Genomic DNA, 26960 nt, shown 5'->3' with positions numbered 1-26960 from the left:
GCAGGCTTGGCAGTTTGTCAGACCGCAGATGTAAGACAATAACCAAGAGTCACTCTCTACAAAATATATTTTGCTGTACTGCAAGTATTCATCAAGTCCAGAAGTTATTGAGAAGAGACTTGAGGTTTGTCCTCCTCATTCAGTAACTTTTCATTTGTCAAACTAAATATGGGGGATGACAGTTATATAAAGCTCCATTTGAAGGATAATAAAATGGCTTATAGTGAGTTGAATGGTATTTATGGGATGAATGTTTAAAAAAAAAAAACAGTTAAAAAAAAGATTTAGCAATTTTAAGCCAATTAGGCCTACATATTTAAAAGTTTCAGCTCGCAAAATAAACCCCATTGAGGCAAGTTTATCAGGAGTTATTATATTTATATGACCAGATATTGACTAGATGTTTGATAATGGCTAGGTAGAGTTGTTATCGGATTAATAGTTTACAGTCATTATCAAACATCTTGTCATGTTTTGAGCTGTACTAATCGGGAAGAACATTTGGAGTACTATAGACTGCCAAAAGTTATAACAAATCAAGAAGCGTGCAAAAAACTGTCTGAGGAAAGAAGGCATTTGTGGTTGGCTAAACTGAACCAGGATTTCCAGGGTGACAACATTCGAGTTTGTCAGGTAGGGTGAAATATTAGGCTAAGATCTTAATAAATACTGCTTGTACGTATCTTTACCACTTATTAACTTTAGTTTGTCAAATTATTGTGTCCTTTCCTACTTATTAAGTCCTTCTCTATATGATTTAGCAGCTTTCACACGTTTTTTTTTTTTCCATGGTTTAGACAGTATAAATTACCAGAACAATGTATTCAGTAGTACATTAACCATGCAATCCATGCTCTTTTTACATCCAAGTATGGTCAATTTGGCCACGCATCCGGATAACTAACCAAACTGTGACGCAAGTGCAAGCGGTCTATACAGAACAGGCCTACGTGTGATCGCGAATCTCAAAATTGAAAGTAAAAGACGCACGCAATAGAAAATTCCGTAATAGGTTTACAAGTAATTTCCTTTCCGAACATGCCGTTCAGATTCGGCCACATCCCTACTGTTGAGTTCTCTGAATGACGGATGTTTGAATTCTGGGGAAATGTACTGAGATTGAGCCATGTTACTGACTCATCTATAAATTCGCCAACACATACAGTAAGTTCTCACATCGTATTTTACTAGAATTATGCTGTGCTGTGTGTAAATATTGCATGTTTAGTAATATTCCCCTAATAGCAGAAGTTATGAAAAAAGTTATTTTTGTCTAAAATTGGCCCATCGTCAAGTATTACTTCAGGAACTTTTTTAGCATGATACATTTTGTATAAAGCAATCATTTTCAAATATGAAACATAGACACTGACAGGATTTTTTTTCAGTCAGTCCCCTGATATTTTGCAATAGGATGAATGTGTAACAATAACACAGCAATTTCCAGACAACTGTGACAAAGACTGGAAAATGAGTTAGAGTTCAAACTTACAGCCTATGACAGACCATCACTCTTGTGATGCAACTATCTATAATTTCTGTAAAACGTCCACTTCTTTTAAACCTCAGAAGTGTAAATACAGAGAATTAATTTGTATATATTTCAGAAGTTACTCTTGCCTTACTTTGTCATATTTTAGAAACTTGCTACACTTGGTGTGTTTGTTACAGAAACATGCTCTAGATTCCGATGCCATGTCTCTGAGCTAATCGCTCTCTCCCGCTCTCTGTCTATCTCTCCGTGTCGCCATCAGTGCCAGCAGCCCACCTCTTCAAAGAGAGCTGCCCTCTGGGAAATCAAAATTTAATTCGCCGTAACGAATGGGATTTCACTAACACTGTCACATCCTCGTGTTTGCTCAATGGTCTGTTCTCAACTCAGAATCAGAGATTGAACAACTGGGTCTTGTCTCGATGCAGAAACAGATGAAATTGATTACATGTTGGATAATGGCAAGTGAAATAATACACCACAAATACAGCTGAAGTCAAAAGTTTACATTCACCTTGCAGAAACATTAAAACTGCCTGCTGTTTTTAGAAAAATCCTTCAGGACCCACAGCTTCTTTGGTTTTTCACCATTTTTGTGTATTTGAACCCTTTCCAACAATGACTGTATGATTCTGAGATCCATCTTTTCACACTGAGGACAACTGAGGTACTCATTTGCAACTATTACAAAAGGTTCAAACGCTCAGTGATGCTTCAGAAGGAAACATGATGCATTAAAAGCCAGGGGTGTAAACTTTTGAGTGTACATTTCTTATTTTGCTTAAATATCATATTTATTTTTAATTTAGTACTGCCCTTTAGAAGCTACAGAAGATGCTTACATGTTTCGCAGAAATTATAAATTTACCCTAATCTTCAAATTCAAAAGTTTTCACCCCCCGGTCTTAATGCATTGTTTCCTTCTGAAGCATCAGTGAGAGTTTAAACCTTCTATAATAGTTGCATATGAGTCCCTCAGTTGTCCTCAGTGTGAAAAGATGGATCTCAAAATCAAAATCATATTGTTTGGAAATAATTCAAATACACAAGAACTTGTGGGACCTAATGGAATTTTCTGAAGAACAGTATGCAGTTTAACGGATTAGGACAAACAAGGGACTCTGAACAATGATCACTAAACAAAAACACAGCTGTGGATCATTCAGGTAACAACACAGTATTAAGAATCAAGCATGTGTAAACTTTTGAAGGGGGTCATTTTTATAAATTCAACTATTATTTTCTCTTGTGGACTATATGTAAATGTATTTTATGTGAAATATCTTATTCAGGTCAGTACTAAATAAATAATAACATGTATTTTGTATGATCCCTTTTATTTTAGTAAACTAATTAACATTTTGCAGATTTTGCAAGATGTATGTAAACTTTTGACTTTTAAACTTTTTACTCTTTTTCCACTATAAAGCACCTTTCGTGCAATGGAAAGTTTCCATAGATGCTAAAAGTTCTTCACAGAAGCATAGATGCCAACAGAGTGTAGACTCTAAACTCACTGTGCACTCCATGGACATCTGTTTGAAAGCCTGTGGACATGTTTTCACATGGATTCCCCCCTTCTCTCCTTTTCTTCTGAAAACATGCTAAGTAAAAACCCTTAAGAATTAAGATAAATTGAAACAAACTGCTCAAATGGTTAATAAAATCCTGACATAATGGAATAGCTGGAATATTCGACCAGTTTGACAAGGGTTGTGTTAGGGGAGTGTAGCAAATTTACAATACTGATTAAATAAAGACGTTTTTAAAATGCTTTTAAATGTTGCTCTTGGTAATTGTGTGATAAGATAAAAAAGGGCTGTTGTCCAAGGCTTGATATCTGTAAAATTCTTTCCACATTCAGTCTAAATCACTTGTGTTATTTTTGAAACCCTAGGAGAGATTTATTATTGGAATGCAACACAACTAATCTAGCAAGCAATTGTTTTTGTCTGACATTTATCATGGGATCACTCCCAAAGTGCTTGTCACTAAGAAATAAGATTTTTTTTGATTGAACATGTTCTGTGAATAAGCCCAATGCTCTTCATCCATATTCATGACAGAGGCATGTGTAATTTCATGGACGGGTGAGTTGTGTTTATAAACATCTCATCTGAATGCTGATCAACTCGCCACTCTACTCAGAGAAAACCTGCATGTCTTGATGAAGCTGATGATGTTAATCAAGTCGATGAGGAATATCAAATTACTTTTTGATATTTCATTCAGGTCTTCTCTCTAATTTGTCATCAGGCAGGCAGCCCACTCGTCGCAAATGTTACCTGGGCTGGGCGCATGATGAAATGTCAAAACAAGACACCAGCAGAGACGACTGCATAAATCTCATCAAACCAACCTATATTTTTTATTCCTGCATATGTATGATGATAATCATTTTTTAGCATTCTACATGTTTCAAAACTTGCAACATGTAAATTCAAGTGGGTTAACCACTTGAGACTTTAAAGAAAAGAGGTTTATTTTAAAGGAAAGTGTTTTGTTTATCGTTCATCTATTGTTTCTGCTGAGTTTCTTGTCAAGCTGTTACAGATCTCAGCTGGGAGATTTGTCTGGGGGCTAGAAAAGCTCTTCTTGGATCCACGCTAAATTTACTTTGTTTTGAAAACTACAGCATGTTGCATTTGGTAAGTGCAAAATAGACATCTCGATCTACTGTTGGAAATACTCAGTTTCACTTCCTCTAACTGATTATTTGCAAGTCTTAAAATAAATTGTGTCATGTTCAGTGTTTCAGAAATAAGCAACAATCACAGTTACAAAAGAATGTTGTATAAAGTTATATACAAATATTTTCTTTTGACTTTTAACTTGAGCATCATCATGATTTTTTTGTCCCTGGTGTCATTGCAAATGTAGACAAAATAACACCAAATAAATAATAAATACACTACCAGTCAAAAGTTTTATAATGATTTTTTAAAGAAGTCTCTTCTGCTCACCAAGCCTGCATTTATTTGATCCAAAACACAGCAAAACAGTAATATTTTTACTATTTAAAATAACTGTTTTCTATTTCAATATATTTTAAAATGTAATTTATTCCTGTGATCAAAGCTACATTTTCAGCATCATTACTCTAGTCTTCAGTGTCACAAGATCCTTCAGAAATCATTCTAATATGCTCATTTGTTGTTCAAGAAACATTTTTATTAGTATTATTATTATCAATATTTCAAACAGGTGAGTGCATATTTTTCAGGATTCTTTGATGAACAGAAAGATCCAAAGATCAGCATTTATAAATTTTAAAAAGATTGCTATTTCAGATAAATGCTGTTCTTCTGAACTTTCTATTAATTAAAGTAATGATGCTAAAAATTCAGCTTTGAAATCACAGGAATAAAAAACATTTTAAAATATATTTACGTAACAGTTATTTTAAATAGTAAAAATGTTTCAAAATTAGTTTTTGCTGTACTTTGGATCAAGCAAATGCAGGTTTGGTGAGCAGAAGAGACTTCTTTAAAAAATATTATAAATCTTACTGCTCAAAAACGTTTGACTGGTAGTGTATTTATTATTTATTTGGTGTTATTTTGTCTACATTTGCAGTGACACCAGGGACGAAAAAAGTCATGATGATGCTCAAGTTAAAAGTCAAAGGAAAAAATTTGTAAACATTAAAAATCTTTTGACTGGTAGTGTACTTGGATTTGAAATACTGATTTTATTTAACTTAAATAATTTTACAATCTGTCCTGTATATTATCATACACTTCCACTAAGGAAAAAATGACAATAGGTAAAACAATTGACCTATAGCTACAAAATGAACACTGCAATAATATTAAAATAACATTTATACTGAAGTCGTTTTCACTATAGTCGATAATGAGGTGAAAGACGGCGCCATGCTCTTAGAAATTGTTCTTAATTGGCACCTATGGTTCAGTAAAGAGCATTTATCACCCATGGAAACTTTCCATTGCATAAAAGTACTTTATTGTAGAAAAAAGGATCTTTAGAATATTAAAATGTTCTTCACTTAAAAAGAAAATGAGACTGAGACTTTGCTCTGGATGATAGTCAAGATTAGGGGATTTTTAACCTCTAAATGCCACATCTGACCAATCAGAGTCAACTATTGTAGAAAGCCATATAATAACATGCAATAATTATACTTTCCTTCAAAGTTGTCCTTTTGAAAAAGAATTGTTTTGACAGAGCATTGACAAAATTGAAGAAAATGAACAAAAATGTGGTCATAAAGATATCCCTGTGCCATCCTCTCTTTATATTCTGGGCGTAGTGAAGCCAAAGAGCTGAGAATGTATGCACAGCTGGAATGGAACAGTTCATCGATATTCCAGAAGACATTCCTGTGTGCTGTCACAGTGAAAGAGTAAAGAAAAGGTAAGAGTTATAAATGTTTCAAAGACCAATATACAAGCAAACACACTATAAGCGCATAAAGCAAGAATAACTTCACAGTCATACTATACTTTTCCAGTGGTTAATGATTCAACTAAAAACTTGTTAAATATTCCTTCCTGAGATCACTGGTGTGTCATTTTATAATAAATAATAAATTAAATGAAAAATAGATAAAAAATAAAATGGAAAAAATAAAATAAAAATGCATCTATTCGGTTTATTAATGCCAGTGCAAAAAAAAAAAAAAAAAAAAAAACAGCATGAACTTTTTTCTTTTGATTAATATATTTAAGATTGTATATTTTTAGGTGAAGCATTTAAAGCAGACAAACTCAAAATTCAAACTTTGTACATTTGATATTATTTTATAAATATTAAATTATGTGGAAAAATCTTGATCTACTTGAGCTTTTTTTCCTAAGGTCTCAGAACTTAATTGACTTGGTAGGCCTTAATCTAAGTCAGGTGATGACAATTCCAGAGCTTAATGAATACTGTAAGTCTGAGTCCCTCGCGGTGTTTTGGACACGCTCAACAACCGTGGGCTCCTCTAGGGGCTGGCAGAGGATGAGAAAAACAGACTCGTACAAAGCCGAGGAAGCTCATCTATATGCTTCCTGCCTGCAGTTTTCATGGTTTGTAATGTAATTAAAGTAATGGACTTTAAAATGGAAATGTTCGTATAAATGATGGCAGAGGAAGTAGAACTTATTGTACACTTATCAAAAACAGTACTGTATAATCCTCACATCAATACAGAGGATATACTGGAAGATTTTGGGATTTATGAAAAAGAACAGAATGTGAAGAAAACCAAATGCCAGTGAATGGGGGAAGGTTGGTTCTGCTTTTGAGTTGTATGGTGGATATGAGGGGAGGAAAGAGCGAATAGATTCTCCATCAACATATTCAGGAAGTACTGATAAGTAAGAAATAACAAGACAAAAATCCAAAACATACTTCCATGATGTTCCTCACAAAATGAAAGATTGTAACAGTGGCCCTATTATTGCAAATCTATAAGGAGATCTTAAGTATGCAGTAGATGAAAGATGAGTGTAATAAGATTTCTAAAATAGAAGCACTCAGCAATAGCAAGAATAGAAACTTTGCTGTGTAAAAGAAATGTTGGAGGTTATTATGTGTGCTAAAATGGATATTAGTACTGAAGCTGATAATGTCATATATTTGCACATGCCACATTCAGTTATTTTTTATTAGAACTTGTTCTATTTTATTATGTTAATGGGTTTTATTATTACGTTTCTGACAATAACTGCATTGTAATTTGTGGAAATGTCTATGTTTGTTAGCATGCAGTGGAAAAAAAACACTGGAAAATGTAATATATGACATACCAGTATACTGCAATATACTATAAAGTGGTATATAATGATGTAAGTTTATTACATACATAAAATCCACTTACCTTTCAATCATTTTTGAAACTGTCGGATCATTAAAGCTCGTTAAATATTGGTCTCAGACAAGGAGATTTACTTTAAATTTCACCAAGCTGATTACTCACCAAAACTCCTACAGATCATGTTTTCAGGTCATATTTATGCTTTATATTTGGTAAAAAAAAAAAAAAAAAAAAAAAAAAAAAAAAATACGCATACATGACATCTGTGTCCACAAATCATATCATATTTCAATATATTTTCAATTACAATTCATATTATATGTGTTTTTACTTGATATGACAGTATATTTTAAATGTAGAAATGTATGCACAGCTGGAATGTCATGCATTCACATATATCATATTTGCGTATGGGAAGAGCAAGGAGTTGGAACAAAACTTTTTGCTTTAGACATTATGGTAAACAAACTTTTTTTTTCAGATAGCAGAGAGGGGATGAAATTATCAGTTTGTAAAAATATAGAACAATCTATCATTTTTAACACAGCTAATTGCCACTGTTTATGTTTTGGATTTAGTCTCACATTTTGTTCCACACAGTCTGTTCCAAGACGTATCCCATCTGTAAGATGTCAGATCCCACATTTTTGCTAGGCATGAAATGGCCATATTTGGAAAATATATGAAAGAACAGTTGGAGATGCATTGAGTGCTGAGAAGTTGAAAGGTCACAGAGATGTCTGTGTTCTAGAGAACGATAAGCCCTCTGAATCTGACTGTCAGTTCATGCTGGTTCAGGTTGAGAATAAGGACAGCACAAATACTATTTTGACCTCCCTCTCTTGAGATCTCTGTTCCTTTCTAAAAACACTTGTTTACCATCCCGCTACCGTCATTTCTCTCACCCAACCCCACACAACCACCTCATTAGTCTGGTTTTCGTTTCCATTTTCTCTTCATTCTTGTGGTTCCATCCTCAGATGAGACGTCGCGTTGGTTTCCCCACAGATTCCAGTCATCATGACTGTTTCCCCTCATCTGCAGTTTTCCATCAAACCAGAAGGCCAGGGGGCCAAATGCTCATCTCAAACCAAAATCACTTTTTCCTTTCCAAACGCCACCGTTGTGGAGGAGAGATGGGTTGTGGGACAGAAAATGACCCCCCTGTTCATGGGTCAGAAATCTACACAGCATTTCAACACTTTCCTTTGTTCAGACTCTTTCATTTTGTCACCTTTTGTGTTCAAATCAGCTTTATTGAACTCAATGCAATTCTGAACTGTTTTGACAAAGAACCACAAAACTGGGTCTTGGGTTAATAATGCTATTTTGTTCATAGATTATGCTAAATGCTTGATTATATCTATTAGAGCACAGTAACCCTGCTGTTTAAAATAGTATGCATGCATGCATTTCCATAATAGATCAAGCAACCTGAATGAAGTCATGAACGGATGTTCATCATTTTCATGCAAGTCAACAGCAATGAACAATGTAATTATCTTAATCAGTATGTTCACCTTGTTTTCTAGTAAATTAATTTCCAGTAATTTAATTTACTTTGAGTACAATTGTATACAATATTATATAGATATATTTTAATAATATATTCATAGAGCTTGATTAATACAGTAATTCTTATTTACAAATCCATTAAGTGCTCACAAGGTTCAGATTTGGATAAATGCATGTTTCAATCAACTAATGAAGAGTTGTTTGTTTTTCTGTTTGTTTTCTCTCATCACAAATTGCAAAGTCCTGGAAAATAGTTTGCGATTTCCGTTTAATCTAAACATGAAACAAACTTGGACATGTACTGTGTGAGATATTCAAGCTCTGTTCAATCAAAGCATCTTTGATCATAATTTTCCCACAGGAAAAAAAATAAATCTCATGCCTTCTGTTTAGATCGGTTTTTTTTTTTCTGTTGTTTGTTAAAACATACTTTTTTTCTGTATTGTTTTTCTTTCATTTCATCTTTTTAGCATAAAAAAAATTTTTTTTTTTACTAAGCTTACAGTCTCTTAACTTATTTAGAGAGCAGCTTTAACATTTGTTTAGAAAGTGTAATATTAAACATATCACAACACTCTCGTAATATTTGTGTTGCTATGATTCCCAGATGTCTATGGTGGCTTTGAAATGTAAGTCTTGTTCAAAAAAAAAAAACAAAAAAAAAAAACACTTCCTCCCTCATTCTTAAAAAACAACACTCATTTAAAAATAGCTGTAGTTGTGAAATCATGACTATGATAAACAGTCATATGTACACCCTGCATCGTCACTCTGACTTTACATGAGGTCAGAATTATTTTCTCTTTGGCCTCTTTTCCCAAAAGGCATTACTGCAGCAGAGAATGAGTCAGAGTCAACAGTCACAGAATGAATCTCTCAGCGTAAGTCAGAATATGTGTAAAGGAAACCAAATGACTCAACAGCTTTTAGCCAGTGTCCATATTTCATTTGGCAATGTGAAAAATTAAGTTATACTGCTGGTGTGTGCACCAGTACAATTTCAGTTGCACTTGGTCTCATCTTTCAAATCTAAAGAGCACAATTTATCCTAAAATCTTTGTGAATAATGTAATATAAAAAGTTTTATTTAATATTAAATGTATTTACCTAAATACAGGTCGGTGAAATGTCTAAGCAATTTCAAGAGTTCACTAATGGAAACAAAAAAACAATTCTCACATCTATATTTATGGAATTTCAGGAGTTTGTGTCACCCAGGGCAAATCAATCAAAACTGCACACACAGGTGCTGCTTTGCACCTGTTTTTCCCCTTGGAGATTAATAAAACATGTCTTTTTAGTTATATCTGGTAACACAGTCACACTTAAACACACACTAGCCCCGAGGTATTGTGAATCAATGTCACTCCTGTTGAGCAACTCATGACAGGTAACGGCAGTGTCCTGAGAGACTCCCATAATTCCAGTCAGAAACAAAACAAAGTGTTAAAACCAGGGCTTTTTATTTCACTTTGAAGAAAGTGCCAGTCTCAAGTGAACCGATGATGACAGCCAGGCCTGAGACATAAGTGAGTAGGTCCATCTAGTGGTCAAAAGTGTATGCAAGTGTAGGATGAACCTTAGACAAATGGACCTTTCTCACATTTCCAAGTTTCTCATAGCGTAAATCGTCATAGTTGGGTAAAATCCGAGAGCAATGAATGGGAGAGTACCACAAATATACTTTTTGCATTCCCATTTGATCAAATAGCAAAAGAAAAACTACACGACAGTGTTTTCATTACTTTCAATCAAAGGAAAATATTATGCTAGACTGATATCGGCAGTCAGAAGAGAGAACAATGTCAAATGTATCGTCCCTCCCATAGACGCAGCATTAGACCCTTCGCATAGCGTTAACTAGTTTTTTTGTAACTTGAAGAAAAGGTAATATAATACAGAGTATAATGTTATAAATGTACATACATATTTTTAAAAATCAAAATATAAAAAACTTTAAAGGATTTATGATGATGATGACCGTTGAAACGCGTCATCACATGCTTGTGAACAGGGTCCATGTTCTGCTGTTCTGTTTGAAGGTTTGAGGTCAGCAAAAAAAAATTTCATAGAAATTTATACTTTTATTCAGCAAGGATGCATTAAATTGATCTTAAGTGAGAGTAAAGAAATTTATAATGTTACAAAAGACTTCTATTTTAAATGTTCCTATCAAATCATCCTGGTTTTTGAAGGATCATGTGACACTGAAGACTGAAAATGTAGCTTTGGCATCACAAAAAAAATTACATTTTAAAATATAGTAGTATATTGTCACACCCCTCTGGACTGTTTGTGTTGGTTTCTCCCTTCTGTGCCCATATATGGTGTTTCCTGTTCCTGTCCTTGTTAAGTCATTATTAGTTGATCATCCTCACCTGTTCTTGTATCATTAGCACCCCTTTATAAGTTGCATTCAGTTCAGTGTTTGTTGTGTGGTCTTGTCAATGTGAATGTCTATGTATGTGTGGTTTTACTTGTGGATTCTAATAAAGATTTGATCTTTGACCTTCGTCTTCATTCGCCCCTTCCTCACGTGATATGTGACATATAGTATAGTAGAAAGGTTGTTTTAAATTGTAGTGATATTTCACAATGCTACTGTTTTTACAAATTGATGAAATAGAGCTTAGGTGAGTAAAACACATTTAAAAAATCTTAACCACAAACTTTTGATGTACGTATTTAACATAAGTGTAATGTTTAATTCCAAATATAAAATCTCAAGTCAAATACCTGCTTAAAATATTGTGAAATGTATATAATTAAATGAAAACAGTGGCTATATATGTGGGAAAAGAACAAGATGTGCCATTATTTCTTTAAAAACTGCCACAGATTTCAAATACCTTTGTGTTAACTCAAAGAAGGTGCATCAAGATTTCCATGGGGAGAGGAATTTTCGTTAACAATTGTATTAATTTAATAGCACAATGTGTAAGTTTTCGCCTCTAAAGGACCCATATTCAAACAAAGAAACAAAAGGCATAGTTTGATAACGCCATGATAGAATGTGGAATCATCAGAATTGTTGTCTTCATCCCCACACCCGATGCAATCCTTCAGGACTCGGGCAGAAATCATGTTCATGGATGTGCTAATGTATTAAAGACTTATTAAGATCACTGTAGTATGAAGCATGGTGAGGCTGAAAGTCGTGGAAGCGAAACAAGGACGCTTAAACAATTTCTAATGAAGGACGAGTGCGCTACACGGCTCGAAAGCAGCTAAGCTTTTATTATGCCACAGTCAACCGTTTCCGGTCATGCGAATGTAGGATAAAGCAGTGCTGTTTTACTATACTAGTTACATTTGAGTGTGCGTCCTGTCTTAAAAATGCATTACATATTAAAATGTCTTTGGGGTTTCCATGTTTTCTACAAAAATAAAACCGGAAAATCAAGGGTGTATGACGTGATATGCAAGTGACACAATGACACAATGTTACAATGCTTAAAATTGATTATTTTTCTGGATTTAAACATTCTTAGAAACATTCGGGATAATATAAGTACACAAGTCAGCAAAATATATAACACTGTTTTAGTGGTTTTGGAATTTTTAAATCAAAAAATCTTACATATTGTGCCTTTAAATGTTGGGCTGTCCTTCAAAAGCTATCATATGACTTAAGAACATCTGGACATGCTTTCATTGTTAAAAATGGATTATTATAACACCCTCTGATCAAGGAAAAATCACAGATTTGGAACAATATGAGATGATTAATGATGGCATTTTTGGGTGAGCTATCCCTTTAATCCATTTATCCCTTTAAATCACTCTTCAGTCGATTCTGCTGTCATTTTTAACTTCCTGTCTCAACATCAAATCAGAATTTTGATGGGTTGTAGCAGGAGTTCTCTCAATGTTTCTCATCAGCGCTTTGTTCAGCGTGTTTAAAATGACGTCTTTGTTGTTGAGAATGTTGTAGGTGGTGAGGTTGGCCAACATCTGGAAATCCTCAGGTTCATATGTAAGCTTCAGAGTGGAGAATGGACTTGACAAATTGGTGAAGTCAGTATTAAAATCTCCTTCCTTCATCTCCTCCTTACCCTCTCTCTTCACTCCTACCACACAAACAGACACAACTGCTTTTAGTTGACTCAAGTGTAATTATAAATTAATCTGGACTTGTCGTCAGCTTGGGTAAAAAGATAATAGAACATTCATCACAACTATCCCTTTAATAACTGCTAAAAATGATGGTAATAGTAAAGGTCACAGATGGTGGTACTCACCAGGAGACTTGAACTGCTTGAATGAGACGTTGATCAAGGGAAAGTGAATCACAATGGGAGCCACTGGATTCTCTTTATCTTCAAACACATAAACTTCCCTAATTGGCTCAGACGCCAACTTTTTGTAATCAATCTTTGGAAATGGTATTTTGCGATCAGCGCAGTACTCCTGAGTTTGCTTAAGGACCTATAGACACACAGAGTTACATTTCATCCCATTCTCTTCATAATGTGCCTTATCTTTGTGGTCTCCTCACCTTGAAGTGGTCTGTTTCCCAAGTGTAGTTCAGAGACATAATGACATCTGCACGTCTGTTTGAACGTAACACAGGAGGAAATCCTGACTTGAAGACAAAACCTGTGTCCACTAGGCCCAGTGTGGCATCTGCTGGTGTCAGGGAGTTTGGGTAGACATCTGGATGTGTGTCTGCAGAAAGTCCATTTTACAATGAAGCCTTTCCCAGTTTAATTAAGCTAAATCGAAAGGGGAATGGTACTAATTAGGCTGAACTCGACAGCTTAATTGGTGTTCTGACCTTTCCATGTGGTGAAATCACAGTTCTCACTGTAGTTCCCATGCAGGTGGAAGCCTCTAAGGAAGTTGAACACTTGGCTGATAATGGGCCGCTTGGTCAGAAAGTCGCTCAGCTTTTTTGCCAAGTCAGTCTTAGTGTTGACATGAAGTGTGTCCGACGTTGATGGTTTATGTTCTGTGTCTACAGATAAGGGAGGAATATATACTAACCCAGTGGCATTTTTGCACATTTTTTCTTAGAGTGTGGGTTTGAATGAGAAACTTTATGCTCATTAATAAAGCTGAAAGGCAAGCAAACTTTTTAGAAGCTACACAGGGAATATTTGCTCAGGTACTTTTACTCACTGTTATTACTTTCCTCTTTCTCTTCTTCCTCACTATTGTTGGCCCAGGATGGGATCACTTTTGTGATGCGACGCCAAAGCAGAGTCAAATTTAGAGAGAAAACACTGCTCCATATTCCTGCAAACACAACACATTTTAAATGCAACCAATCACTATTTCTAACTTAAAATTGTTTACCATTTTTAACCTTTGGAGTATTTAAATATATTTACCCAATAAAGAGTATATTCCAGATTCAGGGAGTTTCTTGACCATGTGGCCGAGGTAATACTCACTTCCAAAGTTCTGTGCAGGTATGAAGGCACCGTATTTGATAAATCCAACCTCATATGGCGTGAACTCACACCATTCTAAAGGAGAAGAGAACAAAGACAAACATGGAAACATAGCAGGCATTTTAATTCCTCTCAATACAGAAAATCAATCTGTTGAGGAATAAACATATTTAACTTATTAACCGCAATGAACACTTAATGTCAGGCAAATTAAACTAGCCGAAGTGAATTCTTACCAGTCTCTGTGGAACATCCTGTCTTACTATTTTTCATGCTGAGAGCTGTGTAGATAGGAAGAGGGTTCTGTCCCTTTGATAGTGCCATCTGCTGGTCAGACAGTGTACCCATTTCTTTCTGAGTAAGAAAAGAATGTATGATTTTCTTCTAAAGGTATAATGGCAGGCATTTATTTGCATTGAATAACATCAAGGGTATTCAGTACCTTTCCTTGGATGAGGTACTCTATAGCCAGACCCCACATGTCAATGAGAGACACAAGTAGTGCTTTTTTCTCTCTCTCTTCCATCCTCGCTTTGTAGTGCCGTAGCTGCTCCGGGGAAAATATACTGAACAAACTTTTAGAGATTTCCTCCTTTACAGACTCCATAATCTCATTTATGTCATTGTTTGACCAGTTAGCATCACCATAAAGAGAAGCCAAAGTCCTATGAGACAATGAAAGAAAGTTTGATGTTGAACGACATGACATCTAATGTAAAATCTGGGTTTTGAAGCAAAACCCAAAGAGAATCACTGTTTTGCAGTTGTACAGGCCTGTATTACTCCTTATACTCACCAGGTGGAGCCAGAAGCCCCTGTGATGTAGCTGACTGCATCAAGAAGCTGGAGTTTCTGCAGAGCTCTTAGGCCTCCAAATGTGCCAATCATCGCCCTGGTCCCGCCCACAGAACAGACCACAGCCACCATTGGGACCTGAACAGGAGTAAAATTACGTGTCAGGTCACTCTGCCAGGAAGTGTGCATCTGTTGAATGTGTTTGTACTCAAGTTAGTGTTTGTTTTCTTGCCTTGCTGGGCTCAGGTGCAGAGCTGAGATTCAAAGCTTTCTGAAGAGCTTGTGACACCACTTTACGTCTCTTAGCCAGAAAGTTCTTTTCTTCCACTGGAATATCAAAATCCAGACGCACATCCAGCTTTTCATCAGAGCTTCAGAAAGCACACACACACACATAATTATTCTGAGAGATGAATGGAATCAGATTGGTTTATAGTGCTTTGTCTCTTTTAACTGTAATCAGTTACACAATTAAACTCATTCAGGTTTGGTTAATGGATTACATGCCAAGTACTTTCTTTAAACTGTTTCTGAACTAAGTAGAGATAAGCAATTTAAATTGTTTACCAGCCCTCTGTGCTTAGTTGCAGATCCACTTCACCCTAAAAGAGTTACAATTAGTTCTTTTCTTTTTATACTGGAAAAAAATACATTTCTTCCAGTAGATTTTACCAGTACGCACCTGTTCAACAGGCATGGAGAGTTTGATCTGCTGTTTGGGTTTGACTGGTAATGGTTTCACAGGGACTGATGACAGAATGTCTGTAGTCTTTGGATTCGTCCCATCCACTTCTGCCACATCCTGGACAAACTACAAACATCCAAACAAAAAACAAGCATTACACCCTCTCTGTTAGTGATATGCATGCTTGATCAGTTGATTTGGTAATAAATCATAATTTTAATCAATGACGCACTTTTGGTGGAATGAGACTAAACTCAGTCTCCAAGTCTTGATTAATGTAGTAGCGAAAAGTCTGAGTGCAGCTGGGGTCTTTCTCAGAGCATGGGATCAAACAGTCTTCTTTATGTGCGCCTCGAAGTTTTAACATCATGTCCTTCTCTGCTGAGGTAAGCACAGAGAAAAAATATATCACATACCTTTTTTTAAAAATTAATGCAGCACCTTTAAAATGGATATAAGGTCCTATTTATATAAAATTATTAGTTTTATATATTAGTTTACTTTTATTGTACAATATATTCATTTTATCGTAGAATATTTACTGTTAAAATGTAGTCTGTTTTTTTTTTTCCCCCAGAAACATGTTTGCTATGTTTTTTCACATCCTGGTTAAAGTGGTCTTCTATGGAAGGTTCAGGATCATACAGTGTACATCCAATCATTGCGTTCGGTCTAAATCACCTGTCTGTCAATCTATGTATTTGCATACCACTGCCCAGCCAATAGTGAGAGTTGGGGGCGTGGCTACTGCAACAGGCTGAGCCAGCGGGTATTTAACTGGTGTGGAAATTCCACTACAGAAAGTGCAAACCAACTTGCCAAGATACAGCAAGAGGTCCTTGTTTTGGGTTTCAATCAGTAAAATGAACTTGCAGAGTTTCTTCTCACCAGGTAAGCTTACTTTCAAGTAAAAAGTGTTCCTAATATGTTGGAACTTTTATTGAAAGTGTTGATACTTGTTGATACATGCCTTTACTTTTATAGACATCTAAAGAGCTGTGTTTGTGATGTTCGTGAAAGGGCCGTCTGCAGTGCAGAAACTGCCTACGCTAGCTTTAATTATATCAGTGGAATGAAAATATCACTAAAAATACCTTGGTATTACAGTTTTCTCATGCTTTCAGTGGTTATTATAAAGCCTCATATGTATTTAACCTCACTGAGGTTAGTTAAAAGTAGAGATTTATGGATATAATTATAAGTCTAAAACCAGAAATGTTCTTCTATTTACCATTAGTCCTTAAATGTTTTTCCACCTTCACATCCAGTGCACAGAATGGACCGGCCTGAAAATGAGGGAAAAAATTTAGAGTGTAGTGAGATTAAAGTGAGGTGAAGTGAAAATTTATTTGAGCTTATACTGAAATATAATGTTAGATAATTATCATGAACATTTCTGACCTGTTCTTTTTAAAGAATCAAAACTCTTACCATCAGCACTCCATTAGAAAAGTACGGTTCAGGCTTATCAGAGCTTGAAAAAGAAAAGGAACAGATAAAATGACAGATTAGTTCAGACTGATGTAATGATGATTTTTTTCATAAGGAGGAAAAGGACAGTCACTAACAAATGCGTACTACGTGGTTAACAACACCACCATAATTGTGTTTGATTATTAACAACCTCACTCACCTCATGGTCATCTCAAATTCCACCCACAGCTCACTCTTTTTCTGGAAGACAATTATATGACATAGTCGGATGAATAGGACTAAAATCAATCAACATTTGTTATGCTTGACTGTCATTCACTGATTTAGAATAATGGGCACAAAAGACTTCCACTTCAAAGACTATGTGAAAAAATTTTTTTTTTATAAAATTATATTTTCATCTAACCTGATCATCTGAAATGAAGCATTTTGTTTGCCTTTGTCCAAGTGTGAGGTTATTGATGTCAAATAGGAGGGTGAAGCAGTAATCATCTTTTGTGAACTCGTCAGCATCAAATATGCGGAATTCCAGAATGTTCTGAGGAAACAAGAACAAAGTGGCCTCTCTCAATTTTGTTCTACATTGGTTTGCTAAGCACAGTTAGGACCTTCTCCAAATAGCAAATTTGAAATTATGATTGTTTAGATCACCTGTCAGTCAAACTCCCCGCAAAGGGTTAATTTTTTACTCAAGTTCATATCCTTAATTACTACTAATACAATAAAAAGTAAAGCACAGAGAAAAAGTATATCACATACCTTTTTTTCACTGTTATTAATGCAGCACCTTTAAAATGGATATAAGGTCCTATTTATATAAAAGTATTAGTTTTATATAAGTTATATTAGTTTAGTTTTATTGTACAATATATTCATTTTATCGTAGAATATTTACTGATGAATGTACAGTTTTAAATGAGTTTGACTGATAAACACCCTTACGAAAATTAACCATGGATTTACTATAGTAAAAGTGCCATGTTTTTCCCATTTTTCCCATTTGTATAACAACACTTTTACTACAAACAGCCTACCATCATTAAACTATGGACAGTGTAGTAAAAGCCGAGTTAATTTGTTGTTATATGGTCTAACTTCAATTGCAGTTTTTGGTTTTATTTGTAGTAAAACTATTTGTTTGTGTGCTTATTCCATTGTTTAAAATGGCTGAATGAATGTGAGGTAACTGCCTTATTTAAAGGGGTCATCAGATGCCCATTTCCCACAAGTTGATATGATTCTTTAGGGTCTTAATGAAAAGTCTATAATATATTTTGATTAAAAAAATGGTTGTGTAAAACAACACCCTTTTTACCTTGCCAAAATCAGCTCTGCAAAAATCATCCCATTCTGGTCGAGGATGCTTTAAATGTTAATGAGCACTGCTCGCCCCGCCCCTCTCTTCTCTCTGTGGATTGACGAGCCTGTTTACTTTAGCCACATTTAGCCGCGTTTAGCCACTAAACTTGCTAACTAGCACATTATTAGGAAAGGCGATCACAAAGATTCATAAAAAAAGCCCCCTTATATTCACTTCTGCTGTAAGTGAAGCTGGATCAAGAATGATTCGCGCGAACATAGACAGATTTATGTAGATCGGGAGGTGCATTCCCTTCATAAACATACGTAATCCAGCTCATATGTCGGGAGTAAATGACGACCACTACGTTCATTATTACATCCAGCAACACCTCAATCACTCAATTCTTGTCTAACTTACATCCCTGCCCCGGCATCGAAACGTGGAGGCTGGACTGTTACAACTGATCGTAGGTAAGAAGCTCATGTCAATCAACTATCATGGGAGCGGCCTCTGTGGGTGTGACGCAACAAAGACAGGCATCTGAGAATGGCTCAATTTGGAAAAAGGGAATATTATTTTTACAGATTAATTAAAAAGCACTGCATGGATTTTTATCATTATAGGGTAGATTTGTACGTACACTGCCAACACACATTAATGTTCAAACAGCATGTAAAAGTGAACTTAGCATCCGATGACCCCTTTAACGATGTGAAACATTTAAATAATTTTTACCAGTAACACGCTGACAGTGTGACCTTTGAATATTCATATTTTGGCATTAGACTACATACAGTAAAATGATGACAGGATATGACACAGAATAGTGACTAACATATTTAATACAGATAAATAGAGGTTCATTATGATCTTATTCATCAGATCTCACAAACTGCAGACTTGCGATTAGGCCACTATTAGAGCACTGACACCCTGTGGTGAACAATCACGTATGATTACTAGCCACAGCTTTCTCAGATCGGTTTATGTTGGATTAAAACGTAACATTCCGTTGAGTTTGGAAAATTCTGTACACAGTAATCATCAGAATATGTATTCTCCTGTCTCTAAAAATTTCAGAATTTAAAATCATGCCACAAAATCTCATTTTATTAGGCGTTTAAGTCAACTAGATGATTACAGTGCATTGAAAATGTACATAACCGGAAATAACTGAGCCGTAAGCTTTCAAAACGGAAGTGCGTCACGAGGCTCAGTGCATGTAGTCCATTGGTAAGGTAAAATCGATGCCATCTTTTCTATGTATTGACAAGTATCCAGGGCTGTCATTCAGTTCAATGGGCGTTTCGTTTTCAGACACGCGCTGTACGCGGTAGACTAATCATAAAGGACTGCAGCATCTGACCAATCACAGCAGTGAGGGCTTACAGAAAGGAGGAGTTTAGAGAGACTGATTCTTCAAACTGCTTTGCACGAGTCGTTTACAAATAATTTAGAAATGAGGTAAAGTTAATCTATTTTTGGAGAAAACTAAAGTGTTTTTTGACCTTGCATACATGTAAACCTGTTTTGGGAGTCTCATATAACAATATTAGCAACCTTTAAAATGGCATAATATGAGCACTTTAATGGATAAGAATGGTGTCATATGGAAGCAGTTCTGACATGTCCTGTGGGAATATTTTAGGGATTCGATTATTATGATTATAGTTGGATTAAGTAATTATTATTTTTTTTTTTTTGTATAAAATTACTTTGCTGTTATACCAGTGTTTGACTATTAGTGATGTCACCAGCATGTCATTCATCACTTGCTATTCAAGAACAATGACGGTGGATAATCACTACATGTCAGCTGAGATTGGAAGGGAAAAGCCCAGTTGCAACAAAACCTTTTAGTTAAAACCTGTGAGCAACAAGAGTTTTCTTGCAAGTGTCTGAAACAGATTTGCTCACCTTGACCCCGCTGTGCACTCTGAAACGAAACGTTTCATTCCATTTTGGTGAATTACTGTTTTTTACAGTCTTGGTGCGATGGCAGAAGGCACAGGCTGTGGGTAACTTTAAGACGACGTAGCAATCACATGGAGACACTGGAGAGAGAAAAAAGCCTGAGTACTTTAAGCACTTGCTGGGTGGAGTAAGTAGTATGTGGTAAATCAAAGTCAGCAAAGGCACATAAACACATAATACAAAATAACAATATTTCACCACAAGTCACAATGTTATTGAGGGATGATGGACTCACAAAGGTCATACGACCGATTGAATTTTCCCCGTAGCACTGTGACACTAAGGTTCCAGTACGGCATGAACTCTTGCTGTAAAAAACACATTAAATTTACAGCATTTTTATCATTGTAATTTGTAACAGAAACATATTTACTTACAGAAGGTGGATTATGTGAATTCACTTAACTCATTTAAAGTGAACTCTTATGCTATACTTAACATATATACTATGTAATTTAGGAAAAGAAAAAATAAATAATTATAATAATTATACATTTCAGCAGTTTTTTTTAATTAATAAAATTGTACTTATAAACGTAAGTTTACATTTTTTTGTCATGTAAAAATTTTGCTTTTAGCATTTACATTTTTTTAATTAGAAAAACAAAACAAGCAAGTGTTGCCAGAGAGTTTTAAATTTAACCCAACTCTTTTTAAAATTGAGCTAAATAAGTTAACTACAAAGAGAGAGAGATTCATTATTTGCTCTGGTTAGGAAACACTGTCATAACGGATCTTTGATCAAGCTCAGACTTGTTCACAAAGCCGCTATTTGCGGTTTTAAGATAACATAGCAATGCTACAAAACAATTAGGTTAATTTATCAAAGTCAAATATTTGTGAGCTTCTGTACCTTCAGCATTGTTGTTGTCTCCTCAGCAGACCTACAGTGAAGTCTCAAAGCCAAAGATGAAATGAAGATTTTGCTAATTAAACTGACATATGACACAGAAAACCTGAGAAACTTGTTTTTTCGCAGCCTTTCGCATCCTGGGTGGGATCAAAAATTCCATGTTCCATATTCCATGTCATCTTCCTTCTCTAGAACACGTCATTGTTAGTATGTTGAACTGACTCCTGCTAAAAATGAATTTGAAAAGATAAGTTATCAGTGACTATATATCAGCATTACACCTTGTTTAGTGTGGACGGTCTTTGATTATGAAAATAAGATGACACATCTTGGAGGCTCATAATGCTTTAAAAAAAAAACCCTGAGGATTTCAGTTATATAAAGAAGCTTTGTGTTCATGAAAACCTTCTTATGTCCATAAATACCAGTCTAACCCTCTTTCATTCAGATGCAATGTCATCATCACACCTCTTCTAATTCAAGGTCTAATTTGAGAAAATTGAGCCATTATAAACATTAATGTTGCATTGGTTGTTGTCATTTATTGTTCGAGGATGTTTTCTTGACACTTGACATTCAGTTGACATAAAGTTTACATGCCCTTGCAAAGCCTGCTGTTTAATGAAGGGGAGACTATAGGATCCTACAGCGTAATGGTGAAACTATTTAGTTATGTCATAGACATCCAGTGCATAGATGTGGCACACATCCCAACGACACGCTATTAAAATTATGGTATCATGATATGTTGCCCCGATTTTGAACTTCCAAAATGCAGTTTAAATGTGGCTTCAAACAATCCCAATGCAGTTGTAAATGATTCCAGCTGAGGAAGAAGGGTCTTATCTAGCGAAACAATCAGTTATTTTCATAAAAAAAAAAAAAAAAATTTAAATACTTTTTATTCTCAAACGCTCATTTTGCCTTGCTCTCGTTCAACTCTGTGTATTCTGGCTCAAGACAGTTAGGGTATGTCGAAAAACTCCAATTGTATTTTCTCCCTCATATTCAAAAATAATTTCAAAATCATCCTACATCGCTGTAGAAGTACCGACACAGTCTTTGCAAAGTCAACCTGCAAAGAAGATCAAAAACCCTTAACAAAAAATGTAAAACAGCGTTACAGGATGATTTTGAAGATGAGGGAGAACATGAGATGGGAGTTTTTCAACATACCCTAACTGTCATGAACCGGAACAAAAACAGTTTAGGCAGAGTAAGACAAGATGAGCGTTTGACATTAAAAAGTATATAAATTGTATTATTTTTATAAAAATAACCAATCGTTATGCTAGATAAGACCCTTCTTTACAACCGCATTTGGGATCGTTTGAAGCCACATTTAAACTGCATTTTGGAAGTTCAAAATCGGGGCACCATAGCAGTCCATTATATGAAGAAAAATGCTGAAATGTTATTGCTTGAATTTCCTAATGAAATGGACAGAATTTGAAATCTCAGACTCTGTTTCATATGAAAAATTAACACAAAGCATAGCCTATTGTGATTTACTGTATGGGAGGTGCACTGTGTACTGATCATTCTAACTGAAAACAAACAGCATAGATCAAAAGATTGGGATTTACGAAACAATATAAAACAATAATGAATCACAGCAAACGTTCTATCTGCACCTAAATAAAGAAACCGCTATGTGTTTGGAATACAAGTTCTGTGCTTAATTAACTAATCTGAAATAATTTTGTACACTAGTGATGTCTGCAAAATTAGGTTGAATTTAGTTGCCAAAATAGTGGTCATATTATTAATTAAGACTCTTATTTCTCGGCTGGGATCGTGTAGAGCCCTTTGAAGATGAATTGAAACTGCATTTTGGACCTTCAACCCATTCACTTCCATTGAAGTCCACTATAGGGAGAAAAATCCTGGAATGTTTTCCTCAAAAATCTTCATTTCTTTTTAACTGAAGAAAGAAAGACATGAATATCTTGGATGACATAGGGTTGAGTAAATTATTAGGAAATTTTAATTCTGGAAGTGAACTAATCCTTTAACCTACTGTTTTCGTTTTTTGAAAATTGTTCATTTTTTAAATAAAGTAGTGCCAGCCAGAGTATGTGAGCGGAGTGGAGTGGGAGAGGTGAGCGGAGTGGAGTGGGAGAGGAGCGCGGAGTGGAGCGGCCTGATTTTTAATGGAGGGAGGAGCGGAAATTTTAAAAGTCGGAGCGTTGTGGTTTTTACTCGCTCCAAGAGCGCTCCACTACCGCTCCATCACGAGTACAATTCATGACAACGACCCATAATATAACTGCATATATAGCAAGAATTCACATGTTAAACATAGCCTTTTTAGCTAGCTTGATAGAGATGGATCACTCAAATTCAGAAAGAATGTGAAACCTAGGACGACGGCAATGGACATGAGCAAAAAGTTATAGTTTTCAGGGAATTAGTTTGTTCTTTCAAGATACTGAATATTTTTCAAGTGAAAGCGTGATTTAAACAAGTACAACACTTATTCACACGCAATTGCTCTCTCAATAATTCAAACAAATGTAAACTTACTGTGGTACTTCATCTGTATATTTGATTTCGAATGAGAAGAAATCTATAAGAAACGCAGCGATCTGTACGCAAAATAACTGACGAAACGTATTATTATTATTATTATTATTATTATTATTATTATTATTATTATTAAATTTTTTTATCACAAACATTTGCATTGCAAAAAGCAGCAATTATACCTTTTAATGCTGACTGACAACCATGTTAGCTTGGCATGAGGAAAAAAGTTTGCGCACTAGTGTTCCAATAAGCCGCTTTAAAACTATACTTTTGTTTTATTTCCTTTATTTTCTTCTTTTAATATACGTTATGAACAGAACTGTGGTATTTCAAACATACTGATATAGTTTAGACGCGGAGCGAAGGCGGAGCGGTGTTTCTGGTATCAGTGAGTGAGGAGTGGAGCGGCCCTAGTGAAAAAAAAATATGCTAAGTATACTTGCAGCCAGACTAATTGTCAGTATACTTCAAGTGTGTTACTGATTAGTTAACTTGAAGTGTGCTATTTTGGAAAAACTAATTTTGTGCTAAGTATATTTTAGTTGTAATTAAATTGTAGTAAAGCATAACTGTAAGTGTATTTAGTGCACTTTTATGTGCTAAATTGGAACAACTTCAAGTATACTTAGTATACTTTAAGTAAGTATATGCTGTAAGCTAATTGCATGCTTGATTAGTGATATTAAAGTGTACTTTGTTTGTATTACAAGTATATTACAAATTAATTAAGGGTGTCTTCAAAATATACAAGAAACACACCATAAATATATTATTTTTGAGTAAAAATATGCAATTTTTTTCCCCAATGCTGAATGCACTGGTTGTCAGGGTCATTAAAACAGTGTGAGTGAAATTCAATTGTTGGCCATGCAATAGTGTTTACTTGGCTGTACTTGTGACATCACAAACTAGTAGCTGAACTTCCTGTCCAGTACACTGTAAATCCTAATAAGTTCAGCTTACTTAAAAAAAAGTTTGGAAACCAATTGCCTTATTTTGTTAAAGCAAACTTAAAGGTAAAACTAAAGTTAATTTAATAATCAGTTTAAAGTAAAGAAAGCAAACTCTTACAGAGTAAATTAACTAATAAATATCAAGTAGGTTTAATGTCATTTCTAGTTAACATACTCCAGGACATTTACTAATCTTACTTAAGATTTAATAGTAAGATTACTTTATTAATTCTATTTACCTAGCAGTGTTATTTTGTGTTGTGCAAACATCTTAAATGCTGTTATTCTCAACATGGATTTAATCTGCCATTTTAAGCTATGGGAACTTAAAACATTTCGTGCAATTGGTTTCCACATTTTCTTTAAGTAAACTGAACGTATTTTTATTCGTTCAACCAGCATGAAATGAACTTAACACAAGTTTGAAATTCTCAACAGTTTATTTTTGTAAAAAACTTTAAGAATATCACAATAATAAAAATTAGCTTTTAAAACATCTGTGTTCTTATAATACTCTTTACAGACTTCTTAACTAAACAGCACTTTGTTGTCATAACATTATCTGGACCCACTGGAACACTGTTAAACAATAGAGCATTTTCAGAATGGCATGCAAACAGAACAGCAAAAATAAAATACAGGCCTTTAAAACCCATTCATGACAATTCTTCCCTCCATGATTGCCTTTATTGCATCCACAATGAGGGCATGTCCTCTGGTAGAACTGTGAGCAGGTCTACAACTGCTTGACTGAAGTCTGCATCCACATCCTAAGTAGAGAAATAAAATAGGTAGAGTGTAAATTTCTTTATTTCAATACTGGAAATGTTCTAAAAGCATATATTGACAAGGAACTTTTAATGCTTTTAATTTATAAGCAAACTGATTCATATTGATGACCAGAGTGAGTGTACAATGAGCTGTACAAACATCAAGTACAAGGAAATGTAATTAAGCTTTAAATTATGATCACCAAAGAGAGATGACGAGATTTATAGTGTGACAGTGACATTTCACAATACATGATTTAAATCAGAGCAAAAGTGTAAATTATCATTTGTGTCAACTATTACTGCATGCCTTGTCTTGGAAGTCTTGGAATATAACACACAAGTTCCATGGACTAAATGTTTTGTACATTGTTTTCAACATTATAGATGTGAATTCACAGAACTTTTTTTTTTTTTTTTTTTTTTACAACATGCTAAGAATGCTAAGAGCATTTTCTCTCGTGTTATGGAGTGATGGATCACACCCATCATTTACATGATTTTATCTTAAAGGGTTTGTTCACCCAAACCAAAGATTAAAATTAGCCCATGATTTACTCGCCCTCAAGGCATCCTAGGTCTTCATTCTTTTAGACCAATCCAATCAGAGTAACATTTAAAAAATGTCCTGGCTCTTCCACGCTTTCCATGGCAATGGGCAGGTGTTTCTGTTCAACAGTTCAAAAGGAGTGCAAGAAAGCGCATCCATCCATAATAAAATGTGCCTCACACATGAATAAAGGTCTTCTGTAGTGGATTGATGCATTTTTGTAAGAAAAATATACACATTTAAAAAGTTTTAAACACTTTTCTCTCACTTCCACTAACTGTCATACGTGCAAGCCTTTCCAGGTGGATGTTGTAGGACGTTTGTGTGCATGCGCTGGTGTAAATATGCTAGTCGAAATGTAAGTTTCGACTAGCAAAGAAAAGTTTGTTTACAGGAGCAAAGGAAGCAAAGTTTCCTTACTTTAGCAAAAGAAAACCAGTCTGCTCTTGGTTTATATTGAAATCCTCCGACATTCTTCTTTATGGATCTTTGCTTTATACTTCTAATTCGTTACTGGTGTTTCATTTCGCTCTGTCCTGTGCTTCCATGTTTGTCACTAATCACCGGCGCATACGCACACGTACATCCTACATCAGCTGCCCGGGATGGCTTCTGCCTATGGCAGTTAGCAGAAGTGAGAGAAAAGTATATAGTTGTAAATATGGACATTTTTCGTACAAAAACATATATTCACTACAGAAGGCCTGTATTCACCTCTCGGAGCCGTGTGAGGCACGTTTTATTATGGATGGACGCATTTTACTGCACTTCATTAAACTGTTGAACAGAAACAGCCACCCACTGACATTATAAAGCTTGGAAGAGCCAGGATATTTTTTAATATAACTCTGATTGTATTGGTCTGAAAGAAGAAAGTCATATACAATAGGGCTGTACGATAAATTGCATGCGATTGTCATGTGCATCTTGTCAGTAAAGACGGTTAT

The 26960-nt window shown here is 35.0% G+C and overlaps 1 protein-coding gene across 1 annotated transcript in view; it reads right to left on the bottom strand.

Annotated features, from left to right (window-relative positions):
• Nucleotides 1-11993: 11993 nt before the first annotated feature.
• Nucleotides 11994-26960, bottom strand: part of LOC127179630 (cytosolic phospholipase A2 delta-like) — a gene marked incomplete at its 5' end in the record, with an annotated part of 113315 nt that continues 98348 nt past the window's right edge. Inside the window, 18 exons of the mRNA XM_051133292.1 lie at nucleotides 11994-12841; nucleotides 13013-13199; nucleotides 13270-13439; nucleotides 13549-13728; nucleotides 13902-14009; nucleotides 14105-14242; nucleotides 14404-14521; nucleotides 14610-14832; nucleotides 14964-15100; nucleotides 15195-15333; nucleotides 15530-15564; nucleotides 15645-15764; nucleotides 15880-16020; nucleotides 16517-16527; nucleotides 16879-16933; nucleotides 17079-17121; nucleotides 17281-17321; nucleotides 17488-17619. Of these exons, the coding sequence (XP_050989249.1) occupies nucleotides 12558-12841; nucleotides 13013-13199; nucleotides 13270-13439; nucleotides 13549-13728; nucleotides 13902-14009; nucleotides 14105-14242; nucleotides 14404-14521; nucleotides 14610-14832; nucleotides 14964-15100; nucleotides 15195-15333; nucleotides 15530-15564; nucleotides 15645-15764; nucleotides 15880-16020; nucleotides 16517-16527; nucleotides 16879-16933; nucleotides 17079-17121; nucleotides 17281-17321; nucleotides 17488-17619 (2262 nt within the window). The remainder of the gene's footprint in view (nucleotides 12842-13012; nucleotides 13200-13269; nucleotides 13440-13548; nucleotides 13729-13901; nucleotides 14010-14104; nucleotides 14243-14403; nucleotides 14522-14609; nucleotides 14833-14963; nucleotides 15101-15194; nucleotides 15334-15529; nucleotides 15565-15644; nucleotides 15765-15879; nucleotides 16021-16516; nucleotides 16528-16878; nucleotides 16934-17078; nucleotides 17122-17280; nucleotides 17322-17487; nucleotides 17620-26960) is intronic.

Source organism: Labeo rohita, chromosome 17 (assembly GCF_022985175.1).
Source record: "Labeo rohita strain BAU-BD-2019 chromosome 17, IGBB_LRoh.1.0, whole genome shotgun sequence".
NCBI classification, from domain to species: domain Eukaryota; kingdom Metazoa; phylum Chordata; class Actinopteri; order Cypriniformes; family Cyprinidae; genus Labeo; species Labeo rohita.
Note: the sequence above shows the minus strand (reverse complement) of the source record. Positions and strands in the feature narration are given on the sequence as shown.